The 27,396-nt window shown below is 49.3% G+C and overlaps 2 protein-coding genes and 3 non-coding genes across 6 annotated transcripts; 2 read left to right on the top strand and 3 right to left on the bottom strand.

Moving 5' to 3' along the window:
- Positions 1–651: 651 nt before the first annotated feature.
- Trnat-ugu lies at positions 652–725 on the bottom strand. The gene has a single exon. It is a non-coding gene; the product is annotated as a tRNA-Thr (tRNA).
- Positions 726–4,296: 3,571 nt separating this feature from the next.
- On the bottom strand, positions 4,297–4,378 carry Trnal-aag. Its single transcript has one exon. It is a non-coding gene; the product is annotated as a tRNA-Leu (tRNA).
- A 697-nt stretch (positions 4,379–5,075) lies between these two features.
- On the top strand, positions 5,076–5,148 carry Trnam-cau. Its single transcript has one exon. It is a non-coding gene; the product is annotated as a tRNA-Met (tRNA).
- Positions 5,149–5,836: 688 nt separating this feature from the next.
- Gpx6 (glutathione peroxidase 6) lies at positions 5,837–11,900 on the bottom strand. The gene is made up of 5 exons (XM_010636294.1): positions 11,788–11,900; positions 10,099–10,252; positions 8,385–8,502; positions 7,863–7,962; positions 5,837–6,578 (listed from the first exon to the last, which is right to left on the bottom strand). Exons 1-5 carry the CDS (start codon positions 11,878–11,880, stop codon positions 6,372–6,374), a joined length of 672 nt encoding a protein of 223 aa, XP_010634596.1. The 5' UTR covers positions 11,881–11,900; the 3' UTR covers positions 5,837–6,371.
- Positions 11,901–20,186: 8,286 nt separating this feature from the next.
- Positions 20,187–26,537, top strand: Gpx5 (glutathione peroxidase 5). Of its 2 annotated transcripts, XM_033761953.1 has the most exons (6): positions 20,187–20,468; positions 21,997–22,150; positions 23,455–23,572; positions 23,898–23,997; positions 25,624–25,840; positions 26,410–26,537. In XM_033761953.1, exons 1-5 carry the CDS (start codon positions 20,376–20,378, stop codon positions 25,837–25,839), a joined length of 681 nt encoding a protein of 226 aa, XP_033617844.1. In that variant the 5' UTR covers positions 20,187–20,375; the 3' UTR covers position 25,840; positions 26,410–26,537. The 2 variants fall into 2 exon arrangements, with proteins under 2 accessions (XP_033617844.1, XP_010634599.1); XM_010636297.2 differs by lacking the exons at positions 20,187–20,468; positions 26,410–26,537 and adding an exon at positions 21,373–21,507 and having other exon boundaries at positions 25,624–25,938.
- The last annotated feature ends 859 nt before the right edge of the window (positions 26,538–27,396 follow it).

The following is a 27,396-nucleotide window of genomic DNA, read 5'->3' on the forward strand; positions in this document are numbered from 1 at the left end:
GCCCGCGCGGAGCTGGTGTGGGCGCCCCCGCCGAGCAGCGCGTCGACAGTCACTCAAATACAGGGACGGCGCCACAGCACGGCCACCTGAGAGTCACAACCCCGGCCCCAAGTATCTGAATTCGTGCGGACTTTTCTTTTTATCCCCCACGCAGGGGAATGTGTAAGGCACAGCGCTCCCATCTTGGCTGGCGCGATGAGACTCCGCGGGCGCCGAGGACCTACCGGGCTGACGAACCCGTGTCCGGCGGACATCGGGGGCGCCCTACTGGGGCGACGCTCACGTAGTGCCGCATGTTTAGTGGATATTTTCCATCCTTAAAAGTATCCGCAAACCCCTGTGCGGACAGCCATTCCCTGCGCCTTCCTGCGTTCGCCATCCCAGATTTCTCATTCCACCCAAGAGCATAGGGTGTCGCCCGGCTTTGGCCCTGCACCCTTCCCCTCCTTCTCTACTTTATTTTTCTGCACAGAATTCATCACAATCGGAAAAATCATTTTTTTACGCCTGTATTTGCGGATTATGGCCTTACTCTCTTGGCTCGTGAAGATTTGGGTGGAGGTGCGGTCTCGGGCCTCCGTGGGTCGCGTGTCCTGTTGACGGGTCTGCAGACTGCGTCCAGGTTCTCGAGGCAAATGGAAAGAAAACCACAGGCCCCGCTGGGACTCGAACCCAGGATCTCCTGTTTACAAGACAGGCGCTTTAACCTGCTAAGCCACGGAGCCAGCGGAAGGGGTGCTCATACTGCTTCCTTTAGCACAGCACCAGTCTCGCCGTCTCCAGGGCCCCGTGCAACTCCGCGGAAGATCGGTGCTTGGTGCCCAGTGCTCGGTGCTCGGTGCTCCGTGCCGGGTCCAGAAACCCGGAGCGCTGGGCTGTAGGAGCCGAGGCCGCCACCGTCTTCCTGCCCGCAAAGGCTCCGGGTCTCCGACGCGGCTGTTCGGGGTGCGCCCGGTTACGGTGTCTCTGGGTTAGGAAAGAAGGGAGCGCGTCAAGGATCCTCCGGGGTCCCGACCTCGCGTCCCAAATGCGTCCTTCGCGCATTAATCCTGTAGTCTCTGCAGTTGCACAGCCGAGGGCGGAGACCTTTCCTTCTGTCACCGGGAGGAGGAGATGCTCGGTCCACTGAAGCTGACTACCCCGTGTGGTCCCGAGTCAGGGCCATTGATACCGCGGTAAAATTCAAACTGGTTACAATCATGGGGTACTTTCAGAAACTGATAAAATGAGTATTTATGTGTTACAGAAATATTCGTATGGATTGGTAATAGATTTGAAGCTAATAACTGCTGCTTTGTTAACGCTACAGATGCTAGATTATCAGACTTGAACTTCAGATCCAAACCAGACTTTGGCGAATGACGTCCAGATACTACAAATAGAGACACAACGGGGATGCCAGGAATTGTAAAAGGAATGTTGAAGCCTACATTCGTAATCACTGTCACAGAACGGAAAGTCCAAATATGGGGAAGATGCATATGTAAATCTGAGAGTCTGAGAAAGGTAACAAGTCCAGTCAGGAGACAGATGGATCGCTCAAAACTCGGCGCTGGGCTAACTGGACCTCCATCTGGGGAAATAAAAGATTAACTCAGCATGCCACCTATGATGCTAAAATAAATTCCAATGTGGGAGCCTGGCTGAACCAGAGCGACTCCATATCGGCCAGCGAATGACCTAGAGACTGTCGCTGCCCCCATCCCTTATAAGATAACTAGTGATTAATTGTGAATTGTTGGATATCACCTTTGAAGTAGCTGGGAGGCTGGGTGGACACTAATGAACACAGAGACCACATGCCTGTAGTCTGAATGTTCTGAACATTATAATCTAAGTTGTAAATAAAACAGTGGATGAGCAATCTGCTAATCATTAGTATGTGATGGTCAAGTATGTGCTTGATAACCACTAGGTCAGAACGACTGCTTCTTTGCCTTTGTCCTCTTCCTGTAAGTTTTATGTGTAAACCCCCCTTCAGCCCTATATAAAGTGGCCTCTGTTTCTGAGCTAGTTGCCTCTCTGAGCCACTTGGCTTGGGGAGTGCCGTCTGGCCAGACTAATAAAGGTCTATTAGCCAACTTGCCTGGTGTGTTCCTTCCTGGGTGACTCTCGCTATCGGACAAGCTCCTGGAGCCTCGCTGAGCTACTGAGCCCAGCATCGTGAAGGCCTCTTGGCTGTTCACGCTCCAGGAGTAAAGGTGAGACACAAGTCTTACACCAAGGGGCACAAACTTTAAAGGAAAACAATGGAAACATGTGCATACAATTACCAGAAATGTCAACACAGAAGCTTTGTATAACTTTTGTATAGAAAACTAATTTTTTCACACAAAATGGTAGTTGGATGTAATTCACTGTATTGGAAAAAAAAATCTGCCTGGATTTACTCCCATCCCCTCAAAAAATGTGTAAACAAAGTTTAAAAAAAAAAAGCCAATCAGAGGAGGAGGAGCATATTTGTAATTCAGGTATACAGAGATGGATTTTCTTAGTACAGAGAGGCTTCTCATCATGAGAGGACAACTTACAGGGAAGTGTGCGCATGAGGAATGGGAGGAAATGACTGTAAAACACAGAGCTGGTTAATGTCGCTCTGAATGAGAGAAAATGAAACAAATGAAACTGTAGAACTGCAGAAAAACAATAATATTTATCAGATCGACAGATAAAAACAAAACTGAAAACAATTGCTGGTGTACAGTTCCTAGGCATCCTTAAAGATACTGCATTACTGTCCTGGGGCTTCTATAAAAAATTACCACAAATTTTCTATCTTAAAGCAAAAGAAATATATTTACTCATATTTTAGAGGCCAGAAGTTCAGAATCATGGCCCTGGCCTCCATCCCCACAGAGAAGGCTGAGCCGCTGGCCTGGGCCTTGTCCTGCCTTGCTTGGCTGCCTGAAGCCCTGGCTTGTGGTGCCTCATTTCTGGCGCCTCTGTGATACCCCTGTGCCTCTACTGACACTTCCTATGGCATTCAGGCAGGAGCAATCCTATTGTATTTTTGTCCATGAGTGGGCTCATGGAACAAAGGTTCAGGTACTAGGACTGGGAGGGTAAGGCGTGGAATCACCAAGCAGATTCCAGGAAGGTTTCTGGAATGCTTCCACTTTTAAAAAGTTCAGCCAGTAATTTATAAAGTTTTGAAAGACGGAATGGCAAAGGAGGAGTATTATATGTGGCTTAACAGGATTGGTTATTGGAGTGTCCTTGGATGGGCGAGGGAGGCTTCCTACTAGCGGGGATGGGCGAAGCCACAGCTGGACACAGACAGGCTCAATGCACAAGCTAGGCCTCTACTAATATGCTAGTAGACATAGGTGTGGTGCACTTGTCCCAGACAGACTTGTACCTCGCTTACACAATCCCACCCAGGGATCTTTAATGATTTCTTCTGCAAAGACTCCAGTTTTATTTTGTTTTGCCATATAAAGTAACATTCATGGTTCCAGGAGTCAGAATGTTGGTGTCTGGGGTAGGGAGGCATTTTTCAGCCTACCTCACACACTAACATCTCTGTTCCTCAACCTTCAATCTATGTGATTGAGGCAGGGAAGGAAGTGATGACAGCTCATTTTTTTCTCTGTAAACAGTGACTGATAAGAATTTTCTTGTGCATTGTGGAGTGTATAGCATGACAACCTGCAAAGAACTTACAACAGTGTCTGGGTTGCAGTAGTCTGTAGTCATCACCATCACAGTATTCTGTGCTGGTCAGGGTATTGAGGAAACAGTTCCTTGGTGATGCGGGAGGGTGAGTTAGTAATATTACAGAGAGGAGGTGATGAGCCACCCAAATGACCGCACATGCAGGATGCGATTCAGCAACTGCGCTTTCAGAAAGCTCTCAGAGTGGAACACAGATCTGGGAGGTGCTTCACTGCACCTGGGTTTATGTTGTTAAGGGCAGCTGCATGGTGATAACCCACAGCGCGGAATACCAGGGAGACAGAGAAGGTGAGGAAAGCAAAGTGCAGAAAATGCGCCTAACTGCAGCCCTGGACTTTCACGGTGCTCGGAGACAATGGGGTGCCTGTGGGAGCCTCACACAGAGCAGATTTTCACTAAGTGGACTTGCATCGTGTTGACTTCGAACCATGTGTTCCATCTATTTCTGTGGAAAAAAAAATTTAAAAATTGTCCTCTCGGACACAACTTTAAAGAGAATGTCTGCTTCCAAGGACGACAGTTGTCCTTCACCTATTACAAAAGGAAGGGTCTCAGGGCTAAATAGCTAGCAACTGCTGTCCTTGTGAGCCCTGCTGTCAGGCTGTCAACCCGCAATAAAATTGGCAGCGGTGGGATTCGAACCCACGCCCCCAAAGAAACTGGAGCCTTAATCCAGCGCCTTAGACCACTCGGCCACGCTACCCTGGTAGAAAATGGTTTCCATCGCCTTGGAGTTGTACGGGATATAGTGCTTCCTCGGCGAGATGTGCAGTCGCTGTCGGGGTCACATTGCGATCACCAGCAACTCGTGTCGAGCGTTGAGTCCTAAATGATCCTGTGAGCTGCTCCCGCAGTCTGCACATGAGGACACTTTTGAAAGTGAGTACCTCAGGGTCCCAAGAAAGCCCTTGGGTTATTCCTCCTGCCTGGGGAGGGCACACGGAAGCCTATTTATTCCCCCAGCAGTCTCTTTTCAAAGTCGGGGCATTTCCGCCCCGGCAGCCGCTTTGCTCTTTCCCGGTCCTCACTCTCTCCCCTACCCTGCCTCATCCTGCAGCTCGGGGCGGCTGCCCCTGTTCGGGCGTCCAGGTTGGCGACGGCCGCCCCCGTGTCTGTTGTCGGGAAGCTCGCGCTGTAGACCAGTCTCAGGCCTCTCGCGCCTGCGCGGCACCGTCGGACACCTGGACCCACGCGGGACGCAGCGGAAGCCGAGTCCAGGGTTCCTGGCGGAGAGTGGGTTGAAGACCGGCTGACTGCACCTTGGCTTAGTCGAGGGGGAAGTCCTGCAGGCACAGAGTGCAGCGCGCCTCAGGCGGGTGCCCAGTCAGCAGGCCAGTCAGCTACGCGAGCCCAGATGCATTAAAATCAATAACCTAATAATCAGATCTAGAGGTGCTGCAGTCTTCTTAGCGCAGCTGTCAGCGCGTCAGTCTCATAATCTCAATGTCCTGAGTTCGAGCCTCAGAGAAGGCAGTGAGGGTTTTGCCACTTGAGAAACTGTATTGCTGGGCATCTATGGTAGGAAAGAGGCTGTGTAAGGACCTCAACAACTTTGCTAATTCTTCCAGCGCTGCTTTATCGCAAGATGGTTTGGGGTTTTTTGTTTAAATTTTTGCTTTTATTAGTGGGTGTTTGCACCTCTAATGTTTCCTTGTGAGGAGGTAGGGCACGGACAGGACATCTCTCAGTTCTTTGCACTTCACCTTCTTCCCTCTCCTTCCTTCTCCCTCCAGCTTTTGGTTCCCTTCCCAGTTGTGAAAGATCCTACTTCCTGTTTTCTATTTCTTAACTTTTATTTTGTTCTTTAATACCTTGGGTTTCTCCCACAAGGCAAACAGCTACTTTACTTCCTCACCTAATCTTCTTAGTGTCAAATTTTCTGATATCTGAGTCTGTGGTAGAAGACTGGATTATAAATGGCTCAGGGCTGCTGTCTGAATGGTAATTTTTGTTATGCTTTCTGCTGTTGCTAATGATACCCCTGCTGCTTTTGGATATGACAAGGAAAGTTCTAGAGCACTTTTGGGAAAAACAAAATACAGAAGGGCAGAGCGAGGAGGTCAGGCGGCAGAGACCACGTGAGAGGGAAAGGGATTCTGACTCGAGCAGAGTAGGTGTTTGGGAAATGGGTACAGAGCCCGTTGCTGTGGAACTTTCCTTTTAATATGAGACAGTGACAGGAAGGAGTTTATAGTGAGGGACTTGGGGTGAGTAGAATGCCATCAGAATGGAGAGACATCCCTGCCTGGGTCTGTGACAAGAACCAGGGAAGGTTCTGTAGGGTCCAACCCAGGGACTTCAGGCCCTCCCTTCGTACCTCAGACTCCCACTGGGGGTGGCTGGGGAGGCCCCAGAGAGCCTGGGTCCTGCTTTCCTTGCTTTCAGTAATTTCTGGGGCTGCTTGTTTCGAGATACTGGGGTGTCTGAGTCACTGCCCTCAAGTGTGATTGGGAGAAACTTGATATCGCAGGATCAGAGATTTGGGTAGGTAAGGTTTGTTCCCTTAATTCACACACACACACACACACACACACACACACACACCCCTACATATGTGTCTAGATGGTGGCTCACACATGCAGAGGCTCTGATGACATGGAGACTGGCAGGAAGGATGGGGAACAAAGATGGCCTTGCTTGCACTTGTGCTTGGGGTGGGGAGGCAGGAGGGCCACTTTTGCCACGGCTGGCCCTCCCTACTGGGTTCCAAACCTCTTCAGGTACTCGAGGATGTCAGACTTCACTGTGCTGACTGGAGTCTGGTGGAACCAGCGCATGACAGGAATTCCATCTGGCCCCACCAGGAACTTCTCAAAGTTCCAGCGGATGTCGTGGACCTTCATGGGCTCCCAGAAGAGCAGCCCTGGTGACCCCAAAAGTTCAGAGGTTGGAGGGCAGGAGTTCTGGAGGACAGAAATGAAAAATGGGGATGAGTTTGTTTCTGCTTCTGTGTGGTCAGGTCTTCCCTCCCATAATGGTTTGCTCACCAGTGTATGCTGTGACACATTAATCACAGAGTTACAGACATCTCACTGTATCTTCACCAGAACACCAACTGCCAGTGAACCAGGAGTAGAATGTGTAACCATGAAAAGAAAGCACCCCCTGTCCTCTCTCTTCTTTTCCCATAGTTTCTACATGGTACTTCAGCTAAAGAACATCTAATCCTGGGCAAGTCATATTATTTCTGTAGTTTTGACATCCGTGGGTGAGAAATGATGGATTGGCTTAAAATAATAGTTCCTAGAGTTTGGAGTCTTGTGGGCCAGTAAAAAGCTCAAGAGCTATTTTCTAAAAACAAATGTAGAAGGATCAGCATTCATTCTGACAATAAGAAAAATTAAAAATTTACAATAACCACAAATTCAAAAATCAAAATATTTTTCAATAGTGGGTTTAATTCTAAAATTGATATCACTATTTTTGAGCAACAAAAAGTTAATTTATATGGCATAGACTAACAGTAATCTATCAGAATAAGTTATGGTATTCTGCATTTAATAAGCTGATATTTGTCCATCTCATCTTTTTTTTCTTTCCTTTTTCAGTTTGCTGTGGATGGGTGCAAATATCACTCAGGCCCAGCTTGGTTCTGCAGACCAGCACTCGGAGATAAGTGGACAAAGAGCGCTGGGTCATTCGGTGTGGACATTCTATGGTACTAACTCTCAGTGCCCCGGCCACTGGGCACTCTATCTTTTCCTTTCAGTTTGCTGTGGATGGGTGCAAATATCACTCAGGCCCAGCTTGGTTCTGCAGACCAGCACTCGGAGATAAGTGGACAAAGAGCGCTGGGTCATTCGGTGTGGACATTCTATGGTACTAACTCTCAGTGCCCCGGCCACTGGGCACTCTCCCATGCCCCTGTCTGCATGTGCCTCCTGATCACGTGTGAGCCCCTTCGGGAAGAAACTGTGCTAACTCGCTGTGCGGCACGATCGCAGTCCTTGTTATGATGTGATTGATGAGCATTGGCTGACTGGATCGCCACCGTGTAGTGGGGGTTAGTCTGGAACAGAGCTGTTGTACAATACGTACTTCCTCTACTTAGAGCAACACCTCGATGATGGATGCTGCCATGACCCTCAAATTTGTCTGAGAATCTCTTTCTAAGGAGTCAGTGCCAACCCTAGACAGCAGTCTCAGCTTTCAGGGCATGGTCTCCACAGCAGCTTATGTTCACCCACCTTCAGAAAGCTGAAGACCTTCTGTTCATTGGCTCCATTCACATCCCCTTTCTCAAAGAGCTGGAAATTGGGGACAAAGCCACCGCCTGGGCGCACGTATCTGCAATGGACCAGAGTGTGCCAAGAGGACCCCAGATTAGAACAAGGAGGGACAGAAGTGGCCATAAACTAAAGGAAATCAGAGACAGAGAGGGACTGTAGACCGGGAAGGTGAGGAAGGAGAACTCTGGGAAGCAGGACTTCAGGCAGTGTGTGTCACAGAGCCAACAGATTTCTAAGAAAACTGGAAGGTGACATTTTGAATGTTGGCTTCTGATTCATTTCCATTTCCTACATTCTCTCCTTCCCGTGGACTTCTTTTCCATTAGATCTTCCCCTACTCTGACTATCAGAGAACCAAAGGGAGAGAGATTATGTGAGCACCGCCAACAGGGTAAACTGATGTCCTCCAGCCCATTCACCCGGCGCCCACCCTGGCAGTTTCCAGAATGAGGGTCTCTGGGGTCCTACACAGGCACTCACTTGAGCCCAGAGAGGATCTCTGAGTTCTTTCCTGGTTCCTGTCTTCCAAATTGGTTGCAGGGAAAGCCCAATACAACAACACCCAAACTGTGCAGCTCATCCTGCAGCGCATTCAGTTCTGAGGACAGAGAATGGAGCAGCCAGGGTCAGAAGTCCAGCCTCGTGTAGGAAGGACCATGGGATTCACGCATGCATCACGTGTATCAAACAAGGACCATGAAAGGAAAGGCTCAACACCACAGGAATGGAGCAGGCAGAGCAGAAAACTGCAGCACAAGGCTCCAGACCTTCATGCAACAGACTGCTAGCTTTACCTACAGGGTCCTAGGTGTCTGCACCTCACCTTACAGGGCCTCCTACATCAGACAGACAGACAGACAGTGGTCCTGAGTGGAGTCCCATGTACTCAGGAGAGAAGCTGGACTTAAATGCTACTGCCTTAGTGGGTGGATTGGTTGATCAAAAGAAGAAAAAACGTTAAGGAAAAGGTAAACAAAATGGACATGTTTGCTTTCTTCTCCATCTCTGGCTGCACAGTGTTCGGTCCCCTCTTGTCAGTCCCCTCATCAGGACGCCAAGTCCCCATCACTCAGGGGATCCCAGGCCCCGAACTCTACGAGGCCCTCCACCACTGTCAGGAAGCTCCGAAGTGGCTGTCTGGACTTGTGCTGGAACATCAGTGTCACACGATATGCTCCCATGATCAGCCCAGACAAAAGCAACATCACTCTATGATTTGTTCTGAATACAGAAAAACATGAACACATGAACGTTCATGTGAAAATATGTGCACTGTCTGCATCACAAGAATGACCAAGCACCACCCCCACCAATGGGAGTGACAACGCCTCTTTAGTCGTTACAGCTGTAGCCCCGCCTTGCATCCCTGACTTTAGATATGACTTGCTGTGATCACAGGATCACCCCATTTCCTTAGTTCCTGACAGTAGCCACCCTGGGGTGGACTAACGGTCAACTTGGAGTGCCCAGTTGAACTGAGTCAGCATGGTTCTGGGCATGGAAGACCCACCTGAGGATTGTTGCCAAGGGCATAAAAGGAGACCTGGAGGGGAAGACATGTGAGCTGTTGATTTTCATGGAGAAACTAGTCCTCTGGCTGGACTTGTGGAGGACAGTGCCTTGGGCTCTAGACCTTTAGCTGGATTTGTATGGGACACTGCCATGGGATCCAGGCCCTTGGCTGGACTCTTCAGGCCTGTGGTGTGTGAACAGATTTCTTGCACTCCTCTGCATTTGACTTTTTGGGTGAATATTATAAAATAAATTATGTGTTCTGTATTAAATCTATTCTCTTACAAACCCTGACTACAACATAACCCACAGCAAACCCTCAATTCCTTAAGGCCCTCCCCAAATCCACTCAGTGCAAGCTCAGACTCTAGTGAGTCCTTCCCAGCACTTTCTGAGATGCCCCATTCCCTACAATGTACATTTTCCTAATGGCATTGAGCAGCAAATTTGACCAGTTTAACTGGGGGTGGGTGGGAATATTTCCTAGTGGCCTTTGACCACTCCTTCTCAGATCTGGTGACAATTCTGGAATCAAAGGAGCAGTAGCAAGATTTAGGGTGACAATGTCATGTCATCACTTACACCACTTCTCACCCTAAGGACACATTAGTAAAACCTCCTGGAATTGGAATACAGTATCTGGCAGTGCTGGGTCCTAAAGAGTCAGGCCTTGTGCTCCTACCGGGATACTGGGCAGTCAGGCCGCAGTATGTGGCCACATTGACGAAAAGGATGTGCTTGCCCGAGTATTGCGTGAACTGAATGTACTCCTGGCCGGTGAGGGTCTGGGCTCCATACTCGTAAATGGTGCCTGGCACAGCTTTTTTGCAATACATCTGGAACAGAACAAAAGCAACTATAATGAGGAAGGCAGACGAGCAGCAATTGCAAATGCTGTAGAGCTTTTGAAGTACTCAAGGACACTTGGTGTAATATCTTCAAATTGTAAGAGATGAAGGGACCTTTTCAAAGAAAAGTTTTAGTTAGAGCTGATGCCACAACCAGAATCCATGTCTTCTGGTTTACATGTAGTCTTATGTGTGTAGCAGGACAGGCACTTCCTAACACAGCCCACACCTGGAGGGTGGCAGGAGTCGCCTCCATCCATGTAGACATTGCCTGCCCTCTCTCCAGGCCTTACACCCCACCCTAGCCATCCTATTCCTTCCCAAATAATCTTAGTAGGTTTTTGAGGTTTCTCACAACATTAATCTACAGGAATTCCTGGTCTGTATGTCCTTTACACTTATTCCTCTCACCAAGGCCAGGCCCCCACTTGCTCCTTCTCTAATCCCTGTAAAGGGCCTTTAAAGGAGTGTCCAAAGGGTGCTCCCCAGTACCTGCAAATCCCATCCTTGGTGCTCTCTTCTCCTACCCCTGTACTGGGGAGAAACAGCCCAGATGGCTTGTGAATTGGGGACTGTCAAATAGCAAAGATGGGTAAAACCTTTTACTATGAGCACAAGGAGAGAAAAGGCAGGCAGGACTGGGAATAAAAGGCTAAGATCTGACATCTGCTAAGGGCCAGGTTCCTGGCAACATGGAGAAGTCAGAGTTGCACAGCACTTTAAAGCAGGCCTCACAGGCTCACAGTGCAGAAATCCTATCTCATCCCGGGAAGGCACGATCAGTGGGTATGGTGGAGCAGCGAGCTCACGTCACATTCTGTGAGTTCTGTCAACAGGACACCAGGCAGGGCCTTCTTTTTCACCACATTTGGAGAGCAGGCCACTCCCCTGTGCATCAGAGCACTGCACACAGCTGCGCGTCATGCTGATTCAGGTACAGGGAAACACCAGCCTGGGAAACTCCCTGTGATGGGTTTGTCCTTGGCCTGCAGCCTATCTGCCTCTGTGCCACGTTCTCTCTACGCTAGATAAATTCTAGCACCTGCCTTTCTGGCTGCCTCAGTGAAATGTCGCGGAAATCATCCTGCCAGCTGCCTTTGGGCCTCTGTTCTCCTCGCCTTTTTGCCACCTGAGCTCTGGGTGCAGTAACCTCAAGTTTGTTTGCCAAACTTGGGGCCCCGCGCTCAGGGAGACAGAAGCCGAGCCACGGGGAGGCTGCGTCGGAGCGACCTGCCCGGGTTTTAAGGCTGAAGCCTGTGGCGCCCAGGACGCGCGAGGGCAGCGTTCGGCTGCGATCCGGAGGAGCAAACCGCTCAGCGCAGCGCCCGTCCCCAGAGCCCTCGTCGGGGCCAGAGAACGGGCAAGGGCCCCGGACGCAGGCCACCGCGGGGTGCGGTAGACAGTCCGCTGAGGCAGGAGAGTCTCTGCCGTGGACAGCCAGGCAGCAGGGCGCGAAGGGCGGGCAGGCGGTCGCATCCTTCCAGGAGCGGCGAGGGGCCCTAGCCGGACCGGGCGACGCTCACCTTCATCTCCTGCGCGTTTGGGGTGTCCTGCGCTAGGCCCAGAAGGAACAGCGGGAGGAGGCCGAGCCCTGCGACGGAGAGCGGAGGGTGCATGGCTGAGCTGCGCTTGGGCAAGGGTTTGGCGGGCGCGACACTTAGGGGCTCGCGGGCTCAGGCGCCGGCCAATCGGGGACGGCTTCTTCTGGCCCCGCCTACCTATGCCCCGCCCACTCGGCCGCAGACCTGGTGACCCCATGTGGCCGGGTCAGACCCTGTCCGAACCTCCTCGATCCCCGGGTTCGCACCGTGGAAGAAGACCAGGACGCGAGATCAGTGACTCGGAAACTCTAGAACTCTCCTGTCAGGTATTTCAGACTCTGCAGTCAGATATGGAAAGGAAGGGGCCCAGAGAGTGGAGGGGCGGGCTGTCCAGTCCCCCGCCGGTCCTCGCTGTCAGGGCGCGCTGGGCGCTGGGGGAAGCCGGGAGGCCTACTGCTCGCCGCCTCTCGCTGCCCAGGGTCCGTGCCGGAGAAGCTCCCAGGTTTCCCCGGCCACGACTGCAAGTCCCTGGACCATGGCTGGATGAGCAGTTCGTAGAAGCCAATGGTGCTGGGGCATTTGATCCAAGAGGCAGGATGGGGAGAAGACAGAGAAGAAACAAGTGAAGAAATAGGATGAATAAAGCACGACTAGGCAGGAAGGGGGCACCGAAATGTGCAGGTTCCCTTCTTGCTGTGTGCTAGGCTTGCTTGGCATGCTGTCTCACTTAATCATCACTAAAATAACCACAAGTTTAATATTCTCTCCATTTCATAAATAATGACATCAATACACAGTAAAAATAAATATTTACCCAAATTTGCAGTCATATAATATGTGATTCTGGGACTGGCCCTCAAGTGTGTTCTCTGGCCACCCCACAGCCCCCTGTCTGCAGTGGGTGGACAATGGTCCCCACAGATATCCGGTGTTGATCCCTGGCCTTGAAAATGTTATCTTATATGGCAAAGAATTTGCAGATGAGATTAAGATAAAGATTTGAGAAGGAGGATTACTCTGGATTATCTGCGGGGCCCTGGATGCAATCACAGGCTTCCTGGGGGGGGCAGACTCTGCAACACACAAGAAGGTGACAGTGGGGTGGGGCTGGGAACTTCTAGACAGGGGTCACAGCCTTTCCCAGCCTTTCCTCCCTCTCATTTATTTTTGAAGTACTGGAGATTTGACTCAAGGCCTTCATGCTGAGGTACCTCCCCAGAATTTTTTATTTATTTGCTTATATTTATTTGAGACTGGGTCTCATTTATTTGAGACTGGGTCCAGGCTGGATTTGAACTTGTGATCCTGCTGCCTTAGCTTGCTAGAATGCTAGGATTATAGGCATGCCCCATTATAATTTATTTTTTAAATGGTCAAAATTATATGTATGTGTCAGGTGCAATCTATTCTTTTGAAGTACACAGACAATGTAAAATGACTAAATCTAACTAACATGCATTAATTCGTGTGTTACCATTTTTGCAGTGAGAACACTTTACATGCACTTCCTCAGCAGTTTTTCCAAGAATACAGTGTCATTAACTATAGTCCCCCAGTTGCACAGTGTATCTCCTGTATTTCTGCTTAAAGCCTGACCTTTTGTTGCATCCTCTGACCAACCTGCTCCAAGCTTCACCATAGCCACCCTGGGAAGGTGGAGACAGAATTAGAGATGCCTTGGGGACAAAGGACAGGTGCAGTCCTGGTTCCCATTAGAAGTATGGCCTGCCACCTTTTCCACTCCAAAAACAAACTTATGGACCCCAAAAGTCAGGTGCATCATTAAATCAAGATGCCTCCACCACAATGTCTCCAAGAATAAGCTGTATGAGAAAACATGGGGATCCTCACTAAAGGACAGATGACAGCAAACTCCCAGCCTTTCGCCTGTCAGTCACCACAGGGATGATCTGTGTTTTCTTCTGAGGCAGTTGGGGACTTGCACGCTTCTTTTGCTAAAAACCAACAACAGCAACAAACAGTGACTCTGCACTGGGCCTGCAGCTGTCCAGAGTAACTACACGCAAGGCAGAGCTTGATGTCCTTGCTTCATCCTGTAGCTGTCTCCTTTATTATTCAAAGCTTTGGGTCCAGTTCCCACTCAGCTCTGATGAGTTAATCATTAGGCAGTGCCTGTCTGAACCTGGAGACATGAGGTTAATTAGCCCCAAACTTTCAGAACCTATTTTATGCCCTCCAAGACTGGAACAGATGCCTGAAAGTCTCCAGTCATTTCCTGAACCTGCAGTCACCATGGGCTTGAGCACAGTCTCCTCAGAGTGGAGATGGCCCTGGCAGAGGCAGCCACCTCAGGAGACCACCTGTCTCCACAGCGAGAAGGATTTCAAGGAAGCTACAAACCAGAACTAAGACAGTGACCAGTGGGCCCTGGCCGGCTCAGCACCCCTCTGCAGCAGACTGTTCCCCTGTGGACAGGCGGCTCTGGTTTCCTTTGTCAGAGCTGTGCCCCCTGAAGTCCTCTCCCTCTTTGCTTTCGCTGTCCTTTGCCAAGGAGCCAGTCTCGTCTTCTCCATCAGAACTGTGACCCTTCGACTTTTCTCCTCCTCAAACTAACATCCCTTCTTATTCTCTTTAACTTTCCAATTGAAGTTTGGCTATACATCCCTGGTGTTGCCTCATGTTAATTTCCATGGTCAATGAAGCAAGGAGCCATGATAGCCAGAGACCTACACTCTACTCTGCTTCTATGAGATCAATCCTTTGAAAATTTGTGTACTGTGTTTACCCCAAAATAAGACAGAGTCTTATATTAATTTTTGATCCAAAAGATGGAATAGGTTTCTTTTCAGGGGCTATCTTATTTTTTTGTATATAAAAATCTACATTTATTCAAATATAGTTATGTCATCTTCTGGAACATTGTCATAACTCTCAAACGCCAAATTCTGGCCTGGATTTCTTGTGACTCCATTTCCTGTAGAACCCAACCTCTCACATCCATCACTAGACTGGAGCACTTCTTCTCCAAGAAGCCAGTGCACTTTCATAGTGCACTGGCAACAGCTGTCTGGTTTTTATCACATTCATTCTTCACCTGAGACACTACCTCTTGCAGGCTGGGCTTCACGTTTCCATTAAATCAAGTGTTAATCAAAGATTTATGAGATAGGAGCGGCAACAAAAGGGATGACAATTAAGAATGATGGTCCATGCAAAAGTGACAAAAAACTGCAGGCACAAAAATTCAGAAAACTTTTATTTCATGTGAGTGCTTTGGGTATGTGCATTATAATATATGATGTATTGAATTATGAAAATTTGTTTTAGGCACAGCCATGTCCATTTGTTACCAAGTGGGAATGTAATTCATGGGTTGTTGGTCACTTGGTAGTAAGTCTTGAATCCATCTTTTTATAGGCAAACAGTGGGCATCCAAAGGGGCCCACTTGGGTATTTACAAATGTAATTTATAAGTAATTTAAGTATTAATGTCAATAATATTATTTATATTTAATTATATATCAAGAGTATTATAATTCAACAGTCTACCATGTATTGCAATGGATGTACTAAACGCATCCATCTGGCTAATGATCTCATGGGGCTTATTTTAGGGTAGGGTTTATATTACAAGCATCCTAAAAATCACTCTAGGTCTTATTTTCTGACTAGGTCTTATTTTCAGAGAATACAGTATAAAATCTGAAGAGCCAACACTGTGACTCACTTGGTGGGAACCAGTGTCTCCAAAGAAGCTACGACGGCCATGGCACCTCAGGCACCTTGATCTGGACTACGTGGTGTGAGGGGCAGATCACAGCAGCACCAACCTGTTGCAGAATTCTCTTTCCTCCTCCTCCTCCCCACTCTCCTTTTCCTTCTCCTTTTCTTCTTCCTCCCCTGTCCTCCCTCTTTCTCTCTGTGTCTCTCTGGCTCTCTGTCTCTGGCTCTCTCTCTTCACATCCTCCCTTCTCAAGCCCTCTCTCACATCCAGTGGAAACACTGTGGGTCACCTAAATTCCTGTAGTTGGGCAATGGCACAGTGTTCTTCCCAGCTCTCCTCCAGCCCACTGAGGCAGAACTAATGGAAGAACCGCCTCCTGGAGCACACACTGTCCCTCTCCACCTCCCATTTAACCTCCAGAAAGCATTTTTTTTTTTTTAACCCAGAGGCTCCACACTGAGCTATATCCCTCCGTCCTTTTTCGTGTTTCCTGTGAGTCACTAAGTTGCCTGGCTGGGCTACAATTTGCGATCTTCTTGTCTCTGGGGTGCTGGGATTAAAGGCATTCCCCACAATGCCCAACTTCCACCATGTTGAAGATCATAAAGTGTTTATAATTGAGGCATTTTAAAATTGAGAAGTGGCAAACCTCCTGGTTCAGCCTAGACCCAGATGGGTTTTTCTGCTTTGATGCATGACTCAGGACACAAATATTTCCACCAAAATCTGGTTTGGTAAAATTTGTTAAAATTGCATTCCTTGTCCTTGCAGTGGGAATTCCTTGTCCTCTCCAATCAAATGATGCACATAAGTGCACACACACACACACACACACACACACACATGAGGGTGCTTCAACCCACAATGGACCACGTATATAAGAGTGGTCCCAGAGGCCCTGTTGCCTCGTGACATCACTGCTATGCTAGCTCAGTCAGTGGACTGCACGAAGTTCCTGCAGGCAGCAGTCAGAAAGTGCAACAAAGATGGATTTATAACAGCGAGGAAGGAGACTCTGAGCAGAGTCCAGGAAAGCCACCTCCTCCACCTGAGCCTCAGCTACTCCATCATGACTCAGACTGCTTACTTTGGTTCAGGCCTGTGCTAATAGTGGAGATGAACCACTTGTCTTCTTTGTTTTTTAAATTACCTGATGGAGTTCCTACACCTGTCTGGAATTTACAGAAAGCAACTTACTCAAGGTCACAGCCCTTATGAAGGACTGGCAAATTCACGTACCTTGTTTTTGAGATGGGAGCTCAGGGGAATCAGACCTGCCCTCTACTCCGGGTGTCTGGGTGCTCTGGGTGGGCCGGGTGGAATTGCCAGCAGCTCCTCCTTCCAGCTTAGAGGCCTCCCCAGAAGAAACCGGGCTAACAAACCACTCAGTCTTCCAGGACAGCTTGGTCACGTCCAGGCTCCCTGGGCAGCAGATTGTCCTGAGAACTAGCCGGTGCAGTGGGGATGTGGGAGAAGCTTAGGACCTGAGACAGAGTTCCTCATCATCTGCGTATGGGGAAGGGGTTCAGGGAACAAGCTACAGACCCGAGTATGGCTTGGTGTCTCTGTGAGCTGTCTCCCCAGAGCCTGCCGGGAGCCGAGTGCTTTCTGTGGCTCCAAAGCATCAGGAACAGACAGTACACATTGACACCCACCTTGTAGCCACCATGTAGTGCATGCTTTGTGGCACCACGATGAAGGCTGCCAGCTATTGAGTCTGTGACATCTGGTTCCTCCAACCTGTGCTTTCTGGCTGTAGTGGACTGGAGGCACAACTGTGTTTTGTTTTGTTGGTTTAAATTAACAAGAAAATCCTTACACAGTCTAATGATGACAAAGTCATAAGTTTAAGATTTGAACTCAACTTTTTGAAATGAGATCCCAGTGGGAAAAATATGAATCATTTTTGAAATTCAAGGAGCTAATAATCTGATGGGGAATATCCAAGTTTTTGAGCATCCAAACAATGTATGCATTAAACATTACCTGTGTGGTAAGGGGAGGGAAAGTGGAGGTGGGAAACAAAGGATCTAGGTGGTAAGAGAGGTGTCACCAGAAAACGGGTCCTGACCACCGAGGAATCGGCCTTCTCGAGCCTCCTCAAACCTGTGGGCATTAGAACTGTGAATACAGTGAAGACATACAGGCGGCTGGGAAGCAGTCTACAGAGTGCACTGTAGAGTGGGTCTAGAGAGATTTAGGCCTCTGGGAGAAGGTGTGCAGTGCTCCAGAGGCACCTGCCTGGAAGGGAAACATATATATCTCAGTCAATCCTGGGAGCCAGGAACAGGGGTGGTTACGATGCTTATCAGGGCTTACTTGGATGTGTGACTTTGGAATTGCAAACATGTCTTTCTGGCCTTTTGAGGTGGTCATTGTTCCCTCAGGGGCCTTAATCCCTCCAGAAATTTAGAAAGATTTATAAAACAGACGTTCTTAGTTTACACCAGGTCCCAGCCCAAAATGGGAGGGTCTTTATAAAATGTTTCCTTCCTGATATCCCCTTGTAGAAACAGAAGGCCTGTGTCTTTATCTGAGCTCTAACAAATGATCATATGTGTATTATGTGTTGAAGTCATTGCTTCTATATTTAATGCTAACTAGCAAAGTATGGTATTCTGGATTCCCCATTGTCCCGCTAGTGTCTGCCTACCTGCCCATCTCTGTAGACAAAGTACAGACAAGGTGGAGGGAGATTGGTGAGGACTGAATATGTCATTTATGTGAGAAACCGAGCAATTCCCCAGGTTCCAGGTCTGCACTTATGAATTAATTTGTTTCAAGGACTCTGAGCAGTAGCTGGAAACTGCTGCTGACCAGGCAGGGATTTGTACCTGTAAGAGACAAAAGATTTTACTCTTATGTCTCACCTCCATGGTTCTTCTTGGGACTTTAGGCTTCTGGGAAATTAAGAGGAGTGCTTGCAACTTCCTATAGATTTATTACTATTTCAGAATTAAAAGTTCAAAAAAAAAGGTATTTCCTTTTCTCAGGCACTGTGTGCAGACTGGGAGATCACCCACAGGAAGCTGGCAATGGTATCACCCCTTCATGTGCTCCAGCCACCTACCTGCACCCAGGCTGGGACCCCACTCCTTTCAACTGGTGCCAATCTGATAAGTGCAGATGGTGTCTCTTCTTATTTGTACTTCTTTGGTCATCGGTGGGAGAGAACATTGCATCCTACAATAGATGCCATCTGGTTTCCTGACTGGTGTCCATCTCCTGTGGGTCTTGCCACTGGGATCTGGCCAGAGGCATGTATCTGGCCCATGCCCATCTGGATTCATCCTCCTGCCTACCATTAGGAGTATGAGTTTGAGGAAAGCCCTTAAGTATGGAAAAGGGAGTTTATTAACAGTTTGGGCAAATTTCACAGATACACTCCAGTCTGTGGGCAGACAGAACAAATGCAGGAACTGTGCACCTGTGGGTTTGGCCAGGCTGTGGCCACCTTGCCCAGGAAAATGTTGCAAGTCTGGTTCTATGGAAACTTTCTCCTTGCCAGGGTCAGGGTGGCCACGTTGTGATGAAGACAGAGAAACAGCCCAGGTGGGACAGTCTCGTCTTGGAGACTGATCCCAGCTCTCACTGAGTCAGGTTTCTTTCTGACTTAAGCCGTGAAAGCACCTGTACAATGAATACACCAATGTGCCGTTCTTCCTGTACTGTGGACATTGACCTCTCCTGCATCCTCCCAACTCTCAGACAGATTCTAGGGGTCCATCCTCTGATATTGTGGAAGCTCAGAATAATATAGCAGAATAACAGCACTTTTTCTCTTTCTGCCACGGCCTTATGCTATCCTGCTGAGTTCACTGCAGCCCAAACCTGGTGTCAGGACATCCAAGAGCCTGCATCTGCAGCCAGGTGTCCCGCCACTTAGGAGAGCAGCAATGGTCTTCAAGAACCTGGGAGGGCTTGACCCTGTCAGGCAGGCAGTTAGACATCTATAAGCCTGAGGGACAAAGCGGGGAAGGGGTCCAAAACAGCATATGCTGCCAGTAGAGAACAAAGACTTCAGTGTATAAAACACTCGTGATCATTTCTTAGCTCTCAGACCCAAAGTGATGTCACAGAGCACAGTGATTTTCAGGGTTCCGTGCTGTCCTCCTGGTATCCAACCACCAGCCACTAACTCCAGAAAAGGCACACAGCATTCCTGGAGGCATAGCTACTGACTAGTGATACCAGGGAAGGAGTTCTTTGAAGACCCTCCTGCCTTTGGCTGGAACCTGGTTTAAATTGAGAACTTATCTTTGTAGGTTTCCTACACAATGTCTCAGAGAAATCACTGACCACCTAAAAAGAACAGGAAGTTACTTTACAACTCCAAGGTTACTTGAAAGTAAAAATACCCATAAGCGTTGTAATTATCCCAGTTCCCTGAGCCTAGGAGCAGCTCTTATGTGCATAAAAGGATGTCCAAACTCAAGCTCAGTGTGCCTGCCTTCTTGCTCAAGGCACAACTCAGTTTTTCTCTCTCTCTCTCTCAATCTCTCTCTCTCTCTCTCTCTCTCTCTCTCTCTCTCTCTCTCTCTCCTCTCACTCCCTCTCTTTTTTCTCTCCCTTCCTCACTCCCTCTCTCTCTTTTTTTTCTCTCTCTCCCTCCCTCTCTCTTTTACAGCAGTTTCTACCCAGACTTCTGCATGCCTGTGTCTTGACTGAATTCCTTCATCAAGGGAACAAAGAGCCCAAGACCAAGGAGTGGCTGCGTCAGGACTCTCTGGGTCTTCGCCACACCTGTGTGGCTGAGAACCTGTGGAGGTGGCGTGGGCGAGGCTGTGCTTGTTCTCTTCCTCAGCGGCCCTGCTGTTGGCCAGTCAGTGTCGCCTCTGCATAGATATCAAGCCCTCAGGCTGTAGCCTGGTGGCCTGCTATAGTCATGACTCAGTGGCTGCCAGCCTCCTGTCTGGTCCCTCTCCTTCTCCTTCTGGCTGGCTTGGTGCAGCCAGACCCCACGCCGCAGAAGATGAAGGTGGGTGAGCTCCTGTGGGAAGGTGCTGGGGTGGGCAGGAGCAATCTTCCTTCTCCTGCTCTGGCTCCTGCTTCTTGCTCCTTCCTGTAGGATTCCAATATCATCTTGCTTTCTCTCTGTGTCACCTGTCAGGGTGCATGGGTCCCACAGGGGAGACGAGGAACTGCCTCACCCTCCCCAGGGGATGGGGCAGGTTTGCTGATTTCCATCACAGAAGAATGTTCTCAGGAAACATCAGTAAGAGGCTTATTAGGCAGAATTAAAAAGCATTAAAAGAAAATCGAGTGTGGGCTGGGGAAGGCAGGCATGTGTTCCAAGTGGGCACATCTGAGGGGCTTGGTGGAAACCTGCAGAGTTAATGACTGGAGAGTGGGTTCCCTGTACAGATGAAGGACGATAGCTTGTCCAGCAGGGGAGGTTGACGGCCATGACAAGTGACAGCTGCAGCTACTGCAGGGAAAGGCTCGCTTTGCAGGTGAAAAGGGAGTGGTCCAGGCTCACTGTGACTTCAAGGATCTTTTTAAGAAAGTTTTGACTGGATTTGTGTCTTCAACCTGTAGCTTTTACTAAAAGTACAATTTTAAAATTACAATTTTCCTTGTCTCCTTTCTAGCTGCCTTATTTTCCTATCCTGACTCATTTGTCCCCTAGGCCTCTCCTCTTCTACTCAGATCTTCCTCTCTCCCATGAATAGTTGTCACTTGAGCTGGATATGGGCAGTGATGGAAGGGTCTCCCCACCATTGTCCTCCTCTCCTCCCCCACCAAGAAATAGCTCCCTGCAGGCATCAGTACCATGCAGCTCTGGATCACAGAGCAGGATCACTGTGGCATCAGAGGTGTGGGGACTGTGACTTGGGTAGGCTGCAATGACTCACTCAACTCAGACTGAGGAAGGGCTTCTTGCTGGTTTACAGACACCTAGCAAGAAGAAAAACCCTTAATGTGCAAGACTTAGGGATAAAATAACAGTTATCAGAGTAGCGTAAAATATTTGGAAAGAATAGTCAGGGGGTTAAAACAACTGGACTCAATGCCAGGTATCTTGGAATGGCCTCAGATCTGTTCTGTTTATGACTGAGTTCCTTTCTCCATAAAATGTCCCAAGAAGGGGCATCCCAGGAATGTACCCGTCAGCATGGAGAGAAAAGGAGTCCTGATGCTTGTTCCTCTCTTGGACCCACCCTGGAGACAGGAGGACTGAAATGGGCCCTGCTGGGAGAGGAATCTAACAGAACTACAGTTTTAATTTGGGGTAGAACTTATTTCCATTGTGTGATATCTGCTCAGCTATGTCAGGGAGACACAGAGCTAATGGCAGAGAGGCTCCAAGACACCTGGTGGACGTTTGTGTGGCACTTGGTTGCTGCCTGGTGGAGTGGGTTTCATTTTTGCTTTCGGTCCCTTAGACAACTTTTGTTTGTCTTCTGAGTCTGAGTTCACACCTGTAGTATTCTGAGTCATTTGCGAGGTTCCACAGTTGCTGGGAACTGCTGCTCCTGATGTTATCATCCTGAAATGCCTTCCAGATGGACTGTTACAAAGACGTGAAAGGCACCATCTTCAGTCACGAGGCCATCACCCTCCCCAGGAGGAAGCGTGTCCAGTTCTCACAGTACGCAGGCAAGCACGTCCTCTTCGTCAATGTGGCCACCTATTGCGGCCTGACTGCCCAGTATCCTGGTAAGGCTGGACCTCACGTCTGTGGGACTGATTTTTCCAGCTGGTTATGCCCCAAACCATGCCTGTAATTATATTGTAATCTAACACTCAAGAGTTTAGTGACTTCATTCATGATGTCAGGTCAGCAGAATGTAGACCACAGCATGAAGCAGGCCGGCCTGGCTTCAACACACGATGCACTGAACTGGATACTTGTGTGCTTCACATATTTGAAAATAAGAACTTCTTTTGTGTTTTTAATTACATTACGTCTGGCAGAAGAAATATATTCACAAGCTCACAATTCAGATGAACAAAAAGACTTGGAGTGAAAAGTCTTTTCACCTCCCAACTTTTATACATCCGATACCATGTTTATAAAATACAGATTTTTCTTCCTGTTTTCCCCAGTTCATAACATACCATAAATACGATTTTCTGTCTTGTGTTTTTAAATGAATATTTCAAGTTCAGTCTGTCCTCATTCTTTAAGACTGACTCATACTCAGTGGCCCATGATTCATTTTCTCATCTGTAGAGAGGTACCGTTCCCTGTGCACACAGCAGATGAGGGACCAAGGCCCAGCTCCCATTCTGCCTCTGCTCTGTAGTGGGGATGAACTGCAGGGCTGAGGACAGGAGGGGACTCAGGCTCTGAGGATCACGTAGACGCTGGAAAATGGCCTCTACTGTGCACACAAGACTAAATGGAGTTGCCGGCTGGCTGAACTGCTGTGTGGCTGGACTGGTTCTGCCAAAGGACCAAGGCTTCGAGCCTGAAAGGTCACCAAGCAGGTGGCTCTCAGTGTCCCGGGGAGGCAGCGGCTGAAGCTGCTGTTCTGCTTCATGGCCCAGACTGCCAAGTAGACGCGGCACTGAAGGGAGAGGATGACCGGTTTGGGGCCCTGGCTTCTCCCTGCGTGCAATGTGTGGTGCCCATGAGAGGTTCAGTGTCTGAGCTCTGTCTCCTCCTTTAGAGAAGTGAGGTCCAGTCAATCAGAAACCACCAGGGTTGAATGTCCGGTGCTGAGGGTCCCCTGGCTTTGCCCGATGGTGACTGGGCTCCTCCCAGAGGAAGGGGTCTGGAGCCACTGTAACCTGGGTGTCCCAGTGCTCGATCCAGGAGTCCTCAGTGACTCAGAGTGGCAGCAGTGCTTGTGGCACAGGGCTCTGAGAGGGGTCTAGACACCTGCAGTCGCACTGCAACTTGCAGGCACCCTGTCCCTTTAGGGACTCTGTCCTGCAGCAATGAACACCCCAGGGTCTTTTTCCACACAGAGCACATCTGGGAAGTCATGGCTCACCTGTCCCTTTTTCCACTGCAGAGCTGAATGCGCTCCAGGAAGAGCTGAAGCCCTTTGGCCTGGTGGTACTGGGTTTTCCCTGCAACCAGTTTGGAAAGCAGGAGCCAGGAGACAATAGCGAGATCCTGCCTGGGCTTAAGTGAGTGGCTCCCATGTGCCTTCCCTGTTCCCAGGACCTCCCAGTGGGGTGGAGCTGAGTTCAACCTGGGCCTGCCTCCTCAAGAGCCTGCAGTGTCCAGAGAAGCTGCACTGTGGATGGCCAAGGCCTGGCTGACCTCTGGGAAAGCCATGGGGGGATGGGACAGCAGTGCCTGGACAGAAGCTGGAAATGCAAGGGGCACAGACAGGCAGGGACAGCAGGGCCAAAGTCCATGATGACCTGACCCTCTTGCTCTCTCTTCCCTCCCACTCACTGGTCACACTCTTTCTGCCACTTGGGGCTTCTGATGTGGCCTTCGATGCAGGCACATCCGTCCAGGGGGAGGATTTGTACCTAATTTCCAGCTTTTTGAGAAAGGGGACGTGAATGGTGAAAAGGAACAGAAAATCTTCACCTTCCTGAAGGTGAGTGATCAGTGGCCTAAGCTGCCTCCTTTTCTCAGATGTTCCTAGCACAGAACTGGTGGGGAGGCAGACCCTTGGGGGAATCTGCAGGTCAGCACAGGGACTTGGGTTTCAGGTCTATGTCCCTGGGGCTCTGCTCTGAGTGGTGGAGACAGCTGTGGGGGCAGCTGTTTGGAAGTGCTCTTCGTGAACTGGCATCCAGGCACTCACCAGGGACATCTAAGAGCCTCCAACCCCGAGGCAGGCTGAGCAATGACGGAGGAGTGAGGCAGAGCCCCTGTCATCGGTGACAGCGCAGTCATCGGGACTGGCGGGGATGACACAACATAGTAGGCACCTTTACGATCACTGAGTTGCAGACTAGAGAAAACCAGGCTGAAAGGACCCTAAAGGTCACCAGAAGGAACTGTTCCTAAATGCAGGACTGTGGTCGGAGACTAGGCCATGTTAGGGATTTACATCCATAGGAATCTGAAGAAAATAGTCTGCTAGAAAGGATTTCATAAACAAACTCATCTCAGTTGTCCACAGATTACAAGTGGATTGTCATTTATTCTTAAAATGTTCTTTTTAAAGTCATGATGGAATGATGGTGCTTAGTATTTTTCTTATTGTCCCCAAATGATATTGAAATGCTTCTGACTCATCAAACCCTCAGGCCAGGGTCGCCATCTTCTGTGTAAGCTGTTCACTTTACAGAAAGGAAATGGAGGGGTTGCAGGGCAACCTCTCTGACCACAGAGGCATGATTGTGTGCCAGCCTTGTGGAAGGGACAGCAGCAGGAAGAGACTGTAGGGAGTGGGGAAGGGGACATTATCAGGACCTCTACTGTGGGTCCTGGCCTGTGAGCCACCATAGCGCAAGGGAAATTCAAGAACAGACAGAAATGAGATTTAAGAGTGGAGAAGCTGAGTCTTGTGTCCTGGTCAGTGCTGCTAATGGCAGCAAAGACAAAGGCCCCCAAGCACATCCAGTATTTATTGAACATAATTGTGGGAAGGACTAGGGAGCAGGGTGTGCTTTGCAGTCATCTAGTAAATTATTGCCAAATACCTGGCATGATGGCTCCAGGCAAGGCTGTCAGTGAGTAAGCACTGCTTATCTTGCTAGGATCGAAGAAACTAGTACTGGGACCACATGCAATTAGAAAGTAACCTACAAGGTCAGTGAGAAGCCAAAATTCAGGGGAAAGGATTACAATTAGGGTCATGCTGACCTCAGCTGCATGTAACTTAGCAGGGCCCTGCCACTTCATAGACCAGGACAGTGACTGCCCTTAGCAAAGGAGCAATATTGGCTCAACTCCTCTAGCTGACATGCCTGTTTGAGTCACGCTGGGCTTCAATCTGACTCCTGATATAAAACAGTACAGCAGAATTAGGGAAGGCAAGAAGCACGTGCCACTCATAGCCCTCTAGTACTGGGCAGGGACGTCTGCTACAAGATCCAGCTATGATATCTACAGACAGGATCCCTGGGAGTTGGCATGGCACTGTTCAGGAGAATTTATGGGGTTTACTAGGAGTCACCAAAGTTAACTCTGTCTAGCTACAAGAGGGACTGGGAGAAATGTCCTGGGTCCTCTGGGGCAGAAGTGATGCTTCTTTTTCCTGTCTCTGCTTCAGCGCTCCTGTCCTCACCCCTCTGAACTTTTGGGCTCATTCAAACATATCTCCTGGGATCCTATCAGAGTCCACGACATCCGCTGGAACTTTGAGAAGTTCCTGGTGGGGCCAGACGGAATCCCTGTCATGCGCTGGTTCCACCAGACTCCAGTCAACATGGTGAAGTCTGACATCCTCGAGTACCTCAAGAGGTTCCAAAGCAAACAGGGAGGCTGAGGTGGGGTACAAGCCATCTTCTTCTCACCTGAAGACCCACTCTGGGAAAATCTGTTTTCTCAACACACTGTCCACCTAAACATCTCCATTCGTTGAAGTCACTCCACTCCACTCTGCCTATCAGAGTTGTATTTGGAAGGCTACTGCCGCTTCTCCTTGTAAGAGAATGTGGGTGAAGAATACAATGATGGAAACCCTGAATCCCCAGGCCCCTCCTAGGGTTAGGGTTAGGGTTAGGGTTGGGTCTTTCCTATCTATCCAAGGGAAGTCATCCTTCCTCACAACAGTCCAGCTGCCCTTCTCCCGAGGAAGAACATTCTTCCACATTCTGCCTCCTCCTCCTCCTCCTCCTCCTCTGGTTGTAGTCCCTTGATCGATCTTCCACTTCCTAACATTCTGGCCCCCTGGAATAATATGTCTTATTTCCTGAGTTTTTTAGAGCAGTCATCCAGGACAACACCCATCACTCTCTTGGGGCCTCCCTAGGGAAGGGGACAGGAGTACTGTCTTCTGCAGAGGGAGGGCAGCTCCAGGCTAGCCCGCCCAGGACTTGACTGTTTTCTCCAAAAGCTTTCCTCATCACCTGGTCTCCAGTGGACTCGGGTCATGGCTTCTGGATTTTATCTTTTGAAGGACAAGATTCCCCTCTCAGCCCACTCCTCAGCTTCACAGCCTCCCTTCAGTCTCCAATAAAATGTTTTCTGCAGCATTGAAGATCTTGGTGGTAGTTTTTAAGTTCTGTCTTGCAGATTAATTCATCTCTCCCTCCTCAGCTCACTTTGGCACTGAGTGTACTGCCTGGGCTGCTGAGCCTCCCCACATGTCCTCAAGGTCCTGTGTCTTCAGGCGCTGCCTCAGGCCTAGTCTACCCTTTCCAGAAGCTCTGCCCAGTTTCTGGTCCATGAAGGGATTCAGGCCAGAGCTTTTTGTGCTGACTGCAGCCCAATTCTCCCTCTGACAAGTCCTGCTTCCCTTCCTGTGTATTTCATTTTGTAGTCCGGATGACCATCAAATTCCAAATGCACACAAACTGCAGCCCCATCTCAGGTGGTGATGATCCTAAGACAATGCCCTAGCAAACTTCATCCTAGAGTCTGCTTTCCAGGGAACCTAGCTGAAGTTGTTGGGACAGAAAGTATTCTGGGGAAGGAGTGAAGATGAGAGTTTGAAGCTGAGCTGGTGAGGACAGCTGAGTGGAGCCTGGCCAGCCCCTAGTTCATAGCAGCACAGATGTTAGAGTCCCACTAAACAGCTGGGGGGGGGGCAGTGCCGTGGCCTGCTATGCACCAGGCAGTATAGGAGCTTGGAGCTGCAAGTGTGTGGGTGACACTGATTCCACAGCTTCTTCTAGAGGACAGGGTGCTTTGGAGAGAGACAGTGGAAGGCTGCAGGTGATGCTATGATGAAAGGCTAAGGGGGAACACACATCTCCATGGAATCCTGCAGAGAACATCTCACATCCAGAGACTCAGGCACAAAGAACTGCGCATGTGACTGCACCTAGTCACCACTTGGGCCCTCCTGTCAGGCAGCTGATGGGCTGACTTGTGGCACTCT

This window comes from Fukomys damarensis, unplaced genomic scaffold (genome assembly GCF_012274545.1).
Source record: "Fukomys damarensis isolate Sample0158 unplaced genomic scaffold, DMR_v1.0_HiC HiC_scaffold_10, whole genome shotgun sequence".
Classification (NCBI taxonomy): Eukaryota; Metazoa; Chordata; class Mammalia; order Rodentia; family Bathyergidae; genus Fukomys; species Fukomys damarensis.

Coding starts and splice junctions, on each gene's coding strand:
- Gpx5 (XM_033761953.1), top strand. CDS start 20,376: ATGACTCAGTGGCTGCCAGCCTCCTGTCTGGTCCCTCTCCTTCTCCTT. Junction 20,469..21,996: donor CCACGCCGCAGAAGATGAAG/GTGGGTGAGCTC, acceptor AATGCCTTCCAG/ATGGACTGTTACAAAGACGT. Junction 22,151..23,454: donor CCTGACTGCCCAGTATCCTG/GTAAGGCTGGAC, acceptor TTTCCACTGCAG/AGCTGAATGCGCTCCAGGAA.
- Gpx6 (XM_010636294.1), bottom strand. CDS start 11,880: ATGCACCCTCCGCTCTCCGTCGCAGGGCTCGGCCTCCTCCCGCTGTTC. Junction 10,253..11,787: donor CAAACGCGCAGGAGATGAAG/GTGAGCGTCGCC, acceptor GTTCTGTTCCAG/ATGTATTGCAAAAAAGCTGT. Junction 6,579..7,862: donor AGGTCTTCAGCTTTCTGAAG/GTGGGTGAACAT, acceptor TCTGTCCTCCAG/AACTCCTGCCCTCCAACCTC.